This window comes from Lactuca sativa, chromosome 1 (genome assembly GCF_002870075.4).
Source record: "Lactuca sativa cultivar Salinas chromosome 1, Lsat_Salinas_v11, whole genome shotgun sequence".
NCBI lineage: Eukaryota > Viridiplantae > Streptophyta > Magnoliopsida > Asterales > Asteraceae > Lactuca > Lactuca sativa.
In genome coordinates, this window is record NC_056623.2 from 87,378,200 (window position 1) to 87,394,564 (window position 16,365).

The following is a 16,365-nucleotide window of genomic DNA, read 5'->3' on the forward strand; positions in this document are numbered from 1 at the left end:
CAAAGAACTCGGCGAGTAGCTGGTTGTACTCGACGAGTTGAGGTCAGCATAGACTATTGACCTTGACCGTTGACTTTGACTTTGACCAATGGTTGCCTAGTTGACTTCTGGAGGCATTTTGGGAAATTGGAAATTTATGGATATGGTTCTATGACGAATATAGGTGGTGGAGTTTGTGACGGTGATCCGAGAGTTGAGCTTATCTCTTTAGCGCGTCAGTTGTGAGGTGAGTTATCCTCACTATATCTAATGGGTCTAAAGCACCAATGTCGTCCCTTTTTGGATTTGTATTCGGGTTTATTTTATGATATGCTTATTGCTTTACATCCTGGTAGTTAGGATGGTGACATGCTTAATGACCTGGTTAGGTCTGTACCTTGGTAATAGGATGTTGCTATGATTAGTGATCTGTTAGATCATCTTGGTTGTTATATATGCTAGCGTATGATATGTATGTGTACATGTTTGTCGATTGGGGGTTGGGTTGAGGCAATCCTGCTTTGTGCTGAAGGCCAACATAGGCAGGCGGTCCGGATAAACTGAAGGCCCTACAAAGGGGTTCAGTTAGGCCGAAGGCCCAACGAGCGGTTCAGATAAGCAGTAGGTCCTACGAGGCGGTCCAGACGTGCTGAAGGCTCGGAGGGCGGTCCAGATGGGCTGAAGGCCTGTGAGGCGGTCCAATCAGGCTGAAGGCTCATTATGCATGTTGTTTTTTTATATGTTTATATGTTATGGTTATATCCATATGGTGGTGGTATTTTGGGGGTAACTCACTAAGCTTTCGGACTTACAGTTTTCGTTTATTGTTTCAGGTTCAGCAGATGGTCGCGGGAAGGCGAAGGCGTGACCGTACACTTACTCGATTGATGATAATGATTTCTGGGACTCTGATGTTTAAACTATTTTTGAAAACAAATTGTAATGAGTGAATGGATTTAAATGATTTAAAAAGTTTTAATTGGCTCGAACTTTATGGATGTTACATTTTTACAAATAAGGGACTAAACTTCAGATTTCCGGAAACCATAGGGACCATTTTTGAAGTTTTATCTACTTAGTTGTTTGAAGCACTCATATTTGTATATGAGTTTTATCTGCCAAAGTCAAATAAATGATAAAGACAAATTTCTATAAAAAAAAAAAAAGGACATGAGTACGTACAACACTAAAGGCTACTAGTTATTTGACTTTAAGACTTCAACCTCTCTTCAACTTCATTAAACACGTTCACCCAATTGAGGTACAGTTGAATTGATAATTATGCCAAGTTACACTTTTGGTCCTTGAACTTTGAGTGACTTGTCTTTCGTGACTCTACTAAACCCAACTTTAGCAGGTAAATTCATATTTCATTCCCTTAAAAAAACTTAGAGTGACCTTTTAAAACAAATGCGATAAAGTCGTTGGACTAATATGATATCTTTCTCACTTTTTTAACTAACTAAGTACATAATAATTTAACATATAAACTTAAAATTAAAATGAATATAATATGAAAATTACATAAATAAAAATAAAACATACAAAAACAGACATAATTCAAACATAAAATTACTATTCATCCTTGACTTCATTTTGGTATAATTGCACCGTAAACTATTGACCAAAAAAATTGGCACATTTCAATAGATTGCATTTTGAGAGCTCTTGCTATGTATTCGTCTTATTCCAACACTTCTGGTTTCCTTTCGGATAATGGTAGATGTAATTTCTTCTTCTTGTAGAGATAATCTTTGATTTCCATTTTCCAGAAAACGAAATCTTGACCATCGAATTTTTCGATCTTAACTTTCTCATCTTCAACCGTAGCTCTGATACCGATTTTTTGGGTATTCAAGAAAACAAGTTAAGCGACTTTAGGAAAAATGATAAATGATTTCGGTAACACTCACGGAATAAAACTACAAAAAACTACAAACCAAAAATGAACACAATATTTAAAGTGGTTCAGTTTAATCTTACCTACATCCACTGGCGAGAGCGAGAGCGAGAGCGAGAGCGAGAGCGAGAGCGAGAGCGAGAGAGAGAGAGAGAGAGAGAGAGAGAGAGAGAGAGAGAGAGATTTTCTTATAACCTTCCATCTCACTCCATCATCAAAACCTTCCATCCAGTTTCCTTATTCACGTCGTTCTAACAAGGCTTCACATCCATCTTCTGTCATGTAGCAACCAACAACCCCCCTCCCCCCCCCCCCCATATCACAATCTACCTCTAATCGAACCATCCACACCAGAAGTATGTTGGGCATCTCTAAACCAAAACAACCTTTCATTCTTCATGCTACATCATCTATTTCACCTTTACCTAAAACTTTTTTGGAAGCTCTCAAAAATCCGGATTGGAATACAACCATGAACGATGAATTCCAGGCCCTTATTGACAATAATACGTGGAAGTTAGTCCCAAAAACTCCGAATATGAATGTGGTACGGAGTATGTGGATTTATCGCCACAAAACTAAGTCTGATGGTTCTTTAGAGCGATACAAAGCTCGTTTGGTTTTGATGGCAGGTCTCAAAAGGAAGGAATTGATTTTGGGGAGACATTTAGTCCCGTGGTGAAGCCAACAACAATACGGACAGTTCTTTCCATTGCTCTCTCAAATGCATGGCAAATTCATCAACTTGACGTGAAAAACGCGTTTTTACATGGGCACCTACATGAAACTGTGTACATGCACCAACCCCCAGGGTTTCCCGATCCCTCCTATCCGGACCATGTTTGCTTACTCAAGAAATCTTTATACGGCCTCAAACAAGCGCCCCGGGCTTGGTACCAACGATTCGTTGATTACGTGTTCACTTTGGGATTCAAACACAGCAAATGTGATCATTCTTTGTTCATTTACAAGAAAGGATCACATACCGCCTTCCTACTTCTCTACGTAGATGACATCTTGCTCGTGACATCATCACCCCACTTACGCCAAAAGTTCATGCAACTATTAGCCAAGGAATTTGCAATCCTAAGCTACTTTCTTGGTATTTCAATCACACGAACGAAAAATTCCATTCATCTTTCCCAGCACAAATATGCCACCGAAATCCTAGAAAGAGCCGGCATGAGTTCCTGTCATCCATCATCCACACCAGTTGACACAAAATCCAAGTTAAGTAAAAATGACGGCACTGTTTTGTCCGATGGAGGCACTCACTACCGTCAATTAGCCGGTGCGCTCCAATATCTATCGTTCACTCGTCTAGATATTTGTTATGCCGTTCAGCAAATTTACATGCACATGCATGCTCCTCAAACAAATCACTTCAATGCTCTTAAAAGGATCTTACGCTACATAAAGGGCACACTCCATCACGGATTGCACATTACCCGGTCACCCACACACTCCATTATCGCATACACAGACGCTAATTGGGCAGGGTGCCCGGACACAAGACGATCGACGTCAGGATATGCTATCTACATGGGAAACAATCTCGTATCTTGGTCATGAAAGCGACAACCAACTCTTCCCAGATCAAGTGCCGAGGCGGAGTATAGAGCCGTTGCAAATGTAGTATCTGAAACATGTTGGCTACGAAATCTACTATTAGAACTTAAATTTCCTCAAAATAAAGCCACATTCGTCTACTGTGACAATGTCAGTGCAGTATACCTATCCTGTAATCCTGTTCAACATCAAAGAACAAAACACATCGAGCTTGACATCCACTTTGTTCTGGAAAAAGTTGCTCGTGGTCAAATCCGTGTTTCTCACATTCCCTCACGCTATCAGGTCGCCGATATCTTCACCAAAGGTCTACCTCTCGTGCTATTTGATGACTTCAAAAACAGCCTCAACGTCCGTGCTCCTCCCGATTCGACTGCGGGGGTATATTAGACGAGATTATAGTATCATCACAGCAAGATAATGTTTCCTAGTATTATGGGATATTAGTTAGCAAAGATATCATTCATATCCAGTGTATCACAGCCTGTATATATACTTGTATTATTAATGAAATACATACACATTCAAGATATTGTTAACAGGAACAATAAGAACTAATAAGACACCCAAGAGTAATGGAACGCCATTAAAATTTATGTTTATTGTAGGATGTATTACTGCTGGAACAGATACTACATTTGCAAGTTTGGTATGGTCAAAGAGTGAGCTAATAAGAAACCCAAGAGTAATGGAAAAAGTACAACAAGAAGTAATAGAAATAGCACAAGGAAGATCCATGATTTTGGAAAAGGATTTAGAGAAAATGAACTATCTTAAAGCCATCATCAAGGAGACCTTACGTTTGCATACTCCACTTCCACTACTTGTTCCTCGAGAATCAACAGAAGATGTGAAACTAATGGGGTACGACATTCTAGCTGGCACACAAGCGATTGTGAATGCTTGGGCGATAGGAAGAGATCCTGCCTAATGGGAAGAACCAGAGGAATTTAGGCCTGAAAGGTTCTTCAACTCTTCCACAGATTACAAAGGGCTTCACTTTGAGTTTCTTCCATTTGGTGGTGGACAAAGAGGGTGCCCTGGGATTCAATTCGCTATAGTCATCATTGAATTAGCATTAGCAAATCTGATATACAAGTTCGATTTGTCATTACCAGAAGGAGTCACAGGCAAGAATATGGACATGAGTGAGAAGTAAGGCCTTGTTGTCCATAAGAAATCTCCTTTAATTGTTGTGGCAACTTCTCATTTCTAGTACTTGCATGCCCATAGTATGTAACTTTCAATGATGATAATACTGAATATATGTTTCATAATAGATGTAATAACCGAAGAGGTGTGTAGCTTTAAACACAAATCCTTTTAAATTTAAGATATGATTGATTTTCCATAATCATACATTTTTTTTTGGAACATACTAACATGTTATGATTTAGATGTTAATTTATTTTTACGATTAAATTGATCAAACACATACTATGAGAGGAGATTATTTGTTGTTCTTGATTTCTTTCTAGGACAATCATTATTATATGCATGAGGAACACAAATCACGGTTTATTGATCCAAATAACATGACTATAACTTAACACTAACAACTTCCATGACCTTTATAGCAAATTGGTCATAATTGGTTGCCTAAATATGTCATTATACGATTTAGAAAGACACAAGAACATTAATATAATACGTATAAATACATTTTTGAAAGCCGATAAGTTTCAACATTACACTTCCCAACTGGTCTCTGTACACAACTCTCTAAGAAACATGTGAACTTATTGTTCCTCATCTTCACCATGGGCTCATAGAGTCCATAGTGACGAACCCGAACTCGATGCAGATGGCATCGAGCCGAGTTAGGGCACATGTGTTGGCCTGAATAAGGTACTAAAAGGCCAAGGAAGATACAAATGCCTCAGATCTCTCTCATCCCTATCTTCACTATCACTCGACCTGTTTGCCTCTTGGTTGGGTCTTGTTTCATCAGAAGGTAACTCAAACCTACAAACAGGACATGAGCTATGAAGCTCTAACCATGGCAGAATACATTTGGTATGAAACTTATGTTTACATGGCATTTCTTTGGCTTCATTTACAACTTCAAAATCATCCAAACAAATCGAACATTAAACCGAATTTTCATTGATTTTTACAGTTGGCATTGCTTCCACCGCATTGTTTTTGTGTGGGTCGGGTTCCGTGTCTATTTAGGTCAATTTTAGACAAATGTTGTAGTAATTCGTCTAATATGGGACCCAAAAAATAGTCACCTAAAGAACCAATTGGATGGGTCCCACCACCGCTGCCTTGAGCAACTATTGTCTGATTAAAAGGATTAATCAAAATAACACGTTCCCGATCATGATCATGATCACATTCTTGTGATGTATTGTTTTCAGATCTTGATCGAACACCTTGGAGGAGGTGGAGGATGGTGGCGGAGCTCCGACCCCGCCTCCTCATGATGGACTCAAACTCGCAGTCCAAATCAGAGTCTCCACCCTCCTGGAAGTTGTAGCTTCGGTGGCGGTCTTTTTCCTCGTTATCATCATCAAAGTCGACGTGGAAAATATCCAGCGACGGTGAGGGTTTTTCATCATGCCGAGAAAGATCGGAGGCCATAATGACTGACCATGGTCAGGAACATCTTCAAGGTGGTAGTGGTTGTGGTTGTTTGTGACACTATCCATTTCCTCCGTGAATTCACCATGACAACTCGAACACTTGATTGTTAGCACTTCTATGATCGGGACTACGGGCCTATTACATTTATGACACAAGTATCTTGTTGACTCTCTATCTTCATCCATATCTCACTTTCAGAAATCAGAATCAAGCTCTGTTATCAATCACAATCAAGATTAGCAACCACGAAGTTGAAAAAATTTGGGTTTGTTAATTCAAACATATTATTACAGATCAAAGTATATAAAACCCTAGAGACCCTTGATCTGAGATTTACAAAGATAGAATTCTACTGGTAATTAACAAGAAAAATAGATCTTCAAAACGTAATTTAGCCAGATCCAGAAATTCAAATTTCTTGGTAAAGATTTGTATAATCTATACATGAAGAATCTGAAAGCTTCTAAATTTCAATTCCTTTGTAAACCTAACCAACATGGATCGAAACTGACTCAGATAAGAAAGAGAAAGAGAAACAATTACCAATATCAGCAGATGAAATCTGGTGTGTTGGAAAGATGCAATCAAAGACGTTTTTCTTGGAAAGCTGCAATCAAAGACGTTGGTGGTGGGAATCTGAATGGGTATTATAAGGTAGGTCATATGAATTGTAGGAATTGTATATTGTACTCACTCCTTTGCATGAAACTATCAAACTTCAAGTACCACTGTCTTGGAGCTTGCTTCAATCTATATGGAATTTTCTTCGGTTTGCACACCATATTTTATTTACCAACTGTGGGAAAACCCTATGGTGGTGTCATGCAGATGTCTCTTTTTAGGTCGCCATGGAGAAAGGTTGTTTTAACATCTAGCTGCTCTAGATGGAGATCCCAAGAGGATACAATACCCAAGACTATTCTGATTGTAGTCATATTCACAACTTTAGAGAATATCTCATTTTCATCAACTCTCATCTTCTGTTAAAACCCCTTTACCACCAACCTTGCCTTGGATCTTTTTTTTTTGCCATCAATCTCATCTTTGAACCGAAACGCCCATTTGTTCTGTAGAGGTTTCTTCCCTGTTGGGAGCTTGACTAAGGACCAAGTGTGATTCTTGTCCAGTGAGCTCAACTCGTTTTCCATAGCCTTCTCCCACTGTATGGAATCTTTCATCCTTAAGGCCTCTAGATAAGACTCAGATTCACCATTCCCAGTAAACAACAAGTAATTATCTAATAAAAAATACTTGACTGTAGGTCTTCGTACTCTAGTAGATCTACTGACAATAGGTGTAACGGTCTCAGCTTCATTTTCAACCTCATCCTCTAAAATACTATCCTATGATACATCTGAGCTCCCACTATTTCCTAAAGTTTCACCTATCTCTAGAGTACTGATAGGTTTTACAACGTCGTCATCTAATATTTCTTCTAAATCAACTTAATCTTTCTTTTTTGGTTGTTTTTCATTTCCAGAGATCTTTTCAACTTCATCCTTGTATAGAGCACTCTCTTTGAAGACCACATCTCGACTTCTAATAGCCTTTTTATTCTCATTATCCTAGAAGCGGTACCCCATGTCATCCAACCAATAACCTATAAAGGTGCGCTTCCTTTCCTTCAGCTCTAGTTTGTCTCTCTCCGAGGTTTTAACTTTAATATACGAGACACAACCGAATACCTTCAAGTGTTTGAGCGAAATCTCCTAACCTTGCCATTGCTTTTCTGGAATCTTAAAACCTATGGGGAATGAGGGTCTTCTATTGATTAATAATTCAATTATGTTGACCGAATATGCCCAGAACAATATTGGTAAACTTGCATGTAGTCTCATGTTTTTAGACCTCACGTTCAATGTTTACTTCTTCCTCTCAACTACTCCATTCTATTGAGGTGTCTCCGGAACAGTCTTCAGCGTTCTGATTTCCTAGTTAGCACAATAATCAAATAAAATTCTTTGCTACTATATTCCTCCCCATTGTCTGATTTGAAACACTTGATTTTCAAGTTTGTTTCATTCTCTACAATAGATTTCCATTTCTTGAATGTGTTGAAAACTTCAGAATTATGCTTCAAGAAATAAACCTATACTTTCCTTGTGCAGTCGTCAATGAAAGCAATGTAATATTGGGATTTGCCCACTAAAGAAACTAAAGTGGGACCATAAACATCTGAATGAACTAACTCCATCTTCCTGGACATGCGCGGATGACATATCTTTGTGAAAGGAACCTTCCTCTGTTTACCCAAAACACATGGCTCATGGAAATCAATTGTCACTGTCTACAGATCTGGTATTCTTCCTTTGGAGGCTAGCATCTTCATTCCCTTCTCACTCATATGTCTAAGTCTTTAGTGTCATATAAAATTGGTATCCCAACTTCTTCAATAGCATGTGCTTTAGCATCATAAACTTCCACCATATAAAGTGTACCCTGCTTTTGACCTCTAGCAACAACTAAGTTTCCCTTTGTCACTTTCCACTAATGATCACCAAATGTAACATAGTGACCTTCATCATCAAGCTACCCTACTAATATTAACATTCTCTTCAAGACTTGAATAAACATGATATTCTTCAAAGTCCACTTTGTACCCCAAGCCGTCTTGAGGACCACATCCCTAACTCCAGTAATATCTAGGATCTTATTGTCTGCTAATATGACTTTCCCTTTGTACTGCTTGAAATTCTACATTACTTCTCTAGCATGACAAGCATGAAAAGACGCACCACAATCCATGATCCAGGATTTTGTTGATTTTTTGACACAACAAATGAGTGCATCATCTTCCGAATCTACTGTCATATTCACTTCCTTCTTGCCTTTATCTGCCAAAGGCTTTGGGCACTGATTTTTGAAATGACATTTCTCTTTGCGGTTCCAACAGATAATATTCTTTATGCTCTTCTATTGACCTCTCTTTCTTGACTTCGATCTTCCTCTACCACCACTTCCTCTACCAAACATTGTTCTTTCATTGAAAATGTTGTAAGAAACATTCTTTGGCAATGACAACCAACCTAAATACACTAAAACCCTATGGATCTAACAGATCCCATTACTCCTGTTCCAACACATTTGGTTTCCTTTCGGATAATAGTTAATGTAACTTCTTCTGGTAGAGATAATCTTTGATTTGCAATTTACAGTAAACAAAATCTTGACCATCGAATTTTTCGATCTTAACTTTCTCATATTAAACCATAACTCTGATACTAGTTTGTTGGGTATTCAACAAAACAAGTTAAGCGACTTCAGACAAAGCGATAAATGATTTCGGTAACACTCACGGAATAAAACTCCAAAAAAAAACTATAAACCAAAAATGAACACAATACTTAAAGTGGTTCGGTCTAATCTGACCTATGTCCACTGACGAACGAGAGAAAGAGAGAGAGAGAGAGAGAGTGTGTGTGTGTGTGTGTGTGTGAGAGAGAGAGAGAGAGAGAAAGGATTTTTTATAACCAAGAAAATTACAATCATACAAGGCTACATTACACTTGTAACCTAATCACTAACTGTAAGTTACCACTCATATTTTTTTGCTTGCCAACCAAAAGGCTCTACACAAAATAAACTACCATACTTTCAATTTTTTATCTGGTGTTTTTTTATCATACTTATTTGACAAAACATCAAAAAAGGTCCCTGTGGTTTTTTCGGAAATCTGAAGTTTAGTCCCTAATTTATAAAAACCTCACAGATGGTCCCTGTGGTTTCCAAACTTTTAACAAATGGTCCTTTTCGCTAACTCCATTAGCATTTAACCGTTAAGTGAAGGGCGTTTCTGTCATTTCACATCCACATGGATCATTTATGTAGTTTTTCCTTATTTTAAAATATATAGTTATTTAATATTAAAGTGCCCTACTATCTCTCTCTCTCTCTATCTCTGTGTGTGTGTGTATGTGTGTGTGAAGCGGTGGTGGGAATTTCATCTTCTTTCTTCATCACCATTTACACATTCGACGATCTTCTCGTTGGAGAAGAAGAACTCTGTCATAAAAAAATCAAACCCTACACTCCAAAATGGGAACCATCCTCCATGGCCACCATCGACGAACTAACTCTCACAACGATGTTCTTTCTCAGATCCCCGACTATGAACCAATCGATTCCAGTGGAGATAACCAACTATTTCTCTAAATCCATAGTCGGATTAAAAACCCACAATGAACTCGCCATCAATTCTTGATCAACAAAACACAATAAAACAATTCAAGATTTTCGGAGTTCTTCGTCGTTCCCGGTGGAGTTCATCATATGTGTCCATTGTTCTTTTTAGCGGTTCCCGTCGGAGCTGAAACGAATCTTCAAGTGTGAACTAAAAAACCATAAAACTGGTTTGGATCTAATGCCTTCGGCGGATCTACAAGCTCCTTCGTTGAAGAAGAAAACCTCTTTGAATTGGATTTGGATGTGTCTCCTTCGGTGATTTCATCGCCTTCACCTTCATCTCCTTTGGGTGTCTGTACACGGTCTCACCCAGCCACCACCAAGTTTCAGCTCCACCATGCCACAGTCAGCACCCTTTACCGAAATCCCCTCAATCATGCCTCAAGTTCATCCCAAAATTCATGTGACCGTTTTTCCCTCTTCCCATTATGTTTTAGTTCCCAATTTTTCCTCCACTGTCGACGGGATGAAAGGTTGGAAGTGTTTCTTTGATGGCAATGGTGATGTCGGCGAGCTCTAATATGGTAAAGAACATATAGCTTCATATTTTTGCAGATGGAGCCATAAACTGGGTATGGATGAGAGAGAGAGAGAGGTGGGGCCCTTTAATATTAAATAATTATATTTTTTCTTTTTTTTTTTTAAATAAGGAAAAACTTCATCAATGGTCCCTATGGTTGTGAAATGACAAAAATGTTCTTCACCTAACGGCTAAATGCTAACGGAGTTGGCGAAAAGAACCATTTGTTAAATGTTTTGAAACTACAGGGACCATCTGTGAGGTTTTTACAAATTAAGGACCAAACTTCATATTTTTGAAAACCACAGGGACCATTTTTGAAGTTTTGTCTACTTATTTGTTGAAGCACTCATATTTGTATATGAGTTTTATCTGCCAAAGTCAAATAAATGATAAAGACAAGATTCTCTAAAAAAAAAAAGGACATAAGTACGTACAACACTAAGGCCACCCGGTATGGGAGCGTTTTCACGCGTCTTGGACTAAGGTGGCAGCCTCCCCCACGCGTGAACACCGCCCCCATGTCCGGTGGGTTGCGTGTGGCGTGAGGCGAAAGACGGACAAAGACGAGAGTGTACATATTTATTTTGTGAGTATGTCATAGAGCTTTACCGTGCCATATACTTGCGACATCCGACTAAAAGCGATGTCGAACAATTGTATGTTGCGCATCAAGCGAAACATGGTTTTCCAGGGATGCTTGGTAGCATTGATTGTACACATTAGGAGTGGGAAAATTGTCCCAACGCGTGGCTTGGCCAGTTCATGCGAGGTGATCATGGGGTGTCAACTGTTATTTTGGAGGCGGTTGTTTCAAATGACCTATACTTTTGGCATGCATTCTTTGGTAAGGTCGGACTTGAATGTGCTCTGAGCGTCTCCGATATTTAACAATATTTTACAGGATAAAGCACCAGAAATGCCATATGTTCTCAATGGAAATGAATACAAATATGGGTATTACCTAGGTGATGGGATACATCCAGAATACGCTACATTTGTCAAGTCATACACATTTACGGCCGACGATAAACGAAAAATGTTCAAGTTAGCACAATAATCTGCAAGGAAGGATGTAGAACGGTCGTTTGGAGTCCTCAAACAAAAGTGACACATAATCAAACATCCGGCACGAACATGAGACAGAGAAAAATTGAGGACGGTGTTGACTGCTTGTGCTATTTTACATAACATGATAACAGAAGAAGAGGGTAGGGCTATTTGCTCATATACCACAAACGATATACTTAACCCACTTGCAGTAACACAAGTTGACAGTCCGACATACTTCTCGAGGGTTTTGAAATACAAAACCGTGAAACACATCACAATCTACAACATGATTTGACCGAATACATATGGGAACGACAATTTCAAGGGCAAAATGACGGTGAAGACGACGATGATGACGATGGTGACGATGAGGAGGAAGACGATGGTGGCGACGAGGCGGATGATACCGGTGACGACAACGACGATGATTAGAATTTTTCTATGTTTTTTTTATGTTTTTTAATTTTTATTTTATTTAGACAATGTAATGTTTAATTTTACTAATTTTAGTTTTAAATTTCTATGTTTTAATTAATGAAATGTGCTTTTTTTTATGTTTTAAAAAATTAATGTATATTATCAATTATGTTTTTTAATTAATATAATGTTCAAAAAACAAAAAGAATAAAAAAAGAATTTGTGGAGTTGTAACCATTTCCAATCTTTAGTGGGTTGGTGGTGAGTTGGATGTGAAGCTGACGTGACGCACATGTTGCAGCACTTTTCCGGTTGGGTGGGTGTGACCACTCCCCATAGCCTAAAAGGCTACTAGCTATTTGACTTTAAAACTTCAACCATTCTTCAACTTCATTAAACACGGTAAAGTGAATTGATTATTATGTCAAGTTACACTTTTGACCCTTGAACTTTGAGTGATTTGTCTTTTATGGTTCTACTAAACCCAACTTTAGCAGGTAAACTCATACTTCATTCCCTTAAAAAAAAAACTTAAAGTGACCTTTTAAAACAAATGCGATAAAGTCATATGGCTAATATGATATTTTCTCATTTTTTTAACTAACTAAATAATATTTAATTTTAATATTTAACATATAAACTTAAAATTAAAATCCAAATATGACGAAAATTACATAAATAAAAATAAAACATTCAAAAACATACATAATTCAAACATAAAATTAATATTCATCCTCGATGACTTCGTTTTGGTATAATTGCTTCGTAAACTCTTGTCCAAAAAAATTGGCACGTTTCAATAGATTGCATTTTGAGGGCTCTTTCCATGAGTTCGTCTTATTCCAACACTTCTGGTTTCCTTTTAGATAATGGTAGATGTAACTTCTTCTGGTAGAGATAATCTTTGATTTCCAGTTTCCAGAAAACGAAATCTTGACCATTGAATTTTTCGATCTTAACTTTCTCATCTTCAACCATAGCTCTGATACCGGTTTTTTGGACATTCAACAAAACAAGTTAAGCGACTTTAGGCAAAATGATAAATGATTTCGGTAACACTCACAGAATAAAACTACAAAAAACTCCAAGCCAAAAAAATGAAAACAATATTTAAAGTGGTTCAATCTAATCTGACCTACATCCACTCGCGCGTGCCCCAGGGAGGGAGGGAGGGAGGGAGGGAGGGAGGGAGGGAGGGAGAGAGAGAGAGAGAGAGAGAGAGAGAGAGAGAGAGAGAGAGATTTTCTTGTCACCAAGAAAATTACAATCATACAAGACTAAATTACACCTATAACCTGATCACTCACTGAAAGGTACCAATCATATTTTTTTGGCTGCCAACCGAAAAGCTCTGCACAAAATAAACTACCTTACTTTCAGTTTTCTATTTGGTGTTTTTTCTCATACTTATTTGTTTGAAGCACTCATATTTGTATATGAGTTTTACCTCTCAAAGTCAAATAAATGATAAAGATAAATTTCTATCAAACAAAGGATATAAGTACGATACAAGACTAAAGACTACTAGCTATTTGACTTTAAGACTTCATTAAACATCTTCATCCAATTCAAGTACATTGAATTGATTATTATGTCAAGTTACACTTTCCACCCTTGAAATTTGGGTGACTTGTCTTTCATGGCTCTACTAAACCCAATTTTAGCAGGTAAACTCATACTTCATTCCCTTAAATTAAAAATAAAAATAAAAATAATAAAAAATAATAATAAAAAAATTAAAAAAAAACCCTTTAGAATGACCCTTTAAAACAAATGCGGTAAATTTGTTAGGCTAATATGACATTTTTTTCATTTTTTAACTAATCAAATAATATTTAATTTTAATAATTTTACATACCGACTAAAATTAAAATGCAAATAATATGAAAATTACATAAATAAAAATAAAATTTACAAAAAAAGATATAATTCAAACATAAAATTACTATTCGTCCTCGACAACGTCATTTTGGTATAAATGCTCTGTAAAGTCTTGTACCAAAATTTGGCACGTTTCAACATATTGTACTTTGAGAGCTCTTGCCATATATTCATCATCTGTACATGGAAATGAATTATTGCGGACGATTAATTAACCGCATAAGCCTTAAATCATATGTGCAAATAGAATGTCCTACTGGCTCAACCGCCATACTATGTAATATGTTAAAAGTGTATATTATGTTGTGTATCTTATCGTCATCCTGTAGTCGTGTAGTGTTTCTCTACATGTCATTTCTTCTTAATTAATGCACCAAACTCCCTCCTTAAATATGTCCTTCATAGAACATTCTTGCCTTTTTATGATTTTTTTAATCTCGTACTTAAATATGTCCTTCATAGAAGATTCTTGCCTTTTTGTGATTTTTTTAATCTCATACTAACTTGTACTCATTCACAAAAGTAGCGTAATTAGGGTATATCATATCAAAAAGGTAGTAACCATATTTGTATTCTCTTCCATTCACTATCACAAACATAGTAGGTGCTTACCCGATCAGAATATCGTTGAAAATCAGGGAATTACTAAGAATGTTTATGTCATTGTTGGACACTACTACCCTATCAACTCATGTCAAATCCACAATCATTAGATGCATCAACTTCTAGTATCAAAGATGGTGCACCTATATCACCTTGGGTAAATTTACTTCGCCATATATTTGGACAATTTCCCACTCCCGAAGCATACAGTCAAGTAGGGATGAGCAAAGGAACCGAACTGCTGGAATCTGCCCGATTCTGAACTTGGCGGAAAATAGGAACCGAACCGGACCGCTCGTTCTACCGGTTCTTATCGTGTCTTCAATGTTGGAACTGGTCCTCGAAAAATAGCAACATACGGTTCCGATTTTTGCCGTTTCTATTGGTTTTTGCCGGTTCTACCGGTTCCGGTTCCTACTGGTTCCCGGTTCCAAAAATCCACCAAAATATTGTCTCGGTCCCGACCCGACCGGTTCAATTGGATTCCGATTCCGGTACCGGTTCCGGCCGTTTCCCAGGTCCATATGTCCATCCCTACAATCAAGATTAGTTATCATTCCATTCTTGGTAGACCATGCTTTGTTCATAAGCCATATACAATCTTACAATATCACGTCTAGTAGGTTTACGTAAGTGTTCTTTGCTAAAAACCTCGGTAACATATGCACAAAAATACTTCACACACTCTCGTGCAGTTCTCACATATATTTTAAATACTCATCTGTTGCCTCATAGGTAATACCATAACCTAGATACCTATGTTTAGTCATACACTTCGGTATAATAGTAAAGCCCATTCTACCTCTAGGTCCGGTTGTGCTAAAAAATCATATCGTGCCTCTAAAGTGTTACTAATGCGTAAAAATACCTCTTTATTTATACGAAAACGATGATCAAATGCTTCCTCGTTATAAATACAATTCCCAGCAAAATAATCACATACCCAAATGTTCATATGAAGCTTGACGATATTGGTTGACAATGGATTTTTGTGTGCTTAACATGCGTGTATTATTGATCAACAGTGTTTGTAACAATATTAAAGAATGATGAGAAAAACTCCCCGTCATCACAAAATCGTATTTTTCGAAAATTCCATGTTTATAGTGTTAAAGATAGATAAAAGATATTGAAGACTTTGAGTGAAATTTTAGTGGTATATATAGATGAGATGATGAGTATGTTTAAGTAAATATGATTTTCTTAAGGAAACTAGATTATGACCCGCGTTAAACGCGGGCAATGATTAAATACATATCATAAATACATATCACATTAATAAGTGGCTTTGTCTTGGGTTGAATTTTAATGAAAAAAATGTTAGTTAGATTCATTGTTAGAGTTTTTGAACCAAACTTAGTAGATAAAAATATTTAATATTTATATTAGAGCAATTTGGTTTTTTTAATACAGTAATTTTTGACATAAATAATCTATGTGATCTTTATTTTATCACAACATAATGCGACTTCTTGATTAAAACATGTTGTGTAGTTGCTTTATGAATTGAGTGTGTTTGGCGTACCAACCCTCATGGAGGCTAATATGGCTCTTCTCATATCGGCCATGTAAAACCAAAAATAACAATAAGTTGTTAAATGTACCGGCAACATTAAATTTTGCAAAGAAATTCGATAAACATTACAAATAAAGTGAGTTGTCATAACCATAA

General features: G+C 37.2%; 1 protein-coding gene and 2 pseudogenes across 1 annotated transcript; 2 read left to right on the plus strand and 1 right to left on the minus strand.

Annotated features, from left to right (window-relative positions):
- The first annotated feature begins 3,596 nt into the window (after positions 1 to 3,596).
- LOC111896938 (cytochrome P450 Tp4149-like) lies at positions 3,597 to 4,792 on the plus strand (annotated as a pseudogene).
- Positions 4,793 to 5,268: 476 nt separating this feature from the next.
- Positions 5,269 to 6,341, minus strand: LOC111896937 (E3 ubiquitin-protein ligase SIRP1-like; annotated as a pseudogene).
- A 140-nt stretch (positions 6,342 to 6,481) lies between these two features.
- LOC111896936 (uncharacterized) lies at positions 6,482 to 12,224 on the plus strand. The gene is made up of 2 exons (XM_023892911.2): positions 6,482 to 6,691; positions 12,018 to 12,224. The coding sequence occupies exons 1-2, from the start codon at positions 6,482 to 6,484 to the stop codon at positions 12,222 to 12,224; spliced, it is 417 nt and encodes a 138-aa protein (XP_023748679.2).
- Positions 12,225 to 16,365: the final 4,141 nt, after the last annotated feature.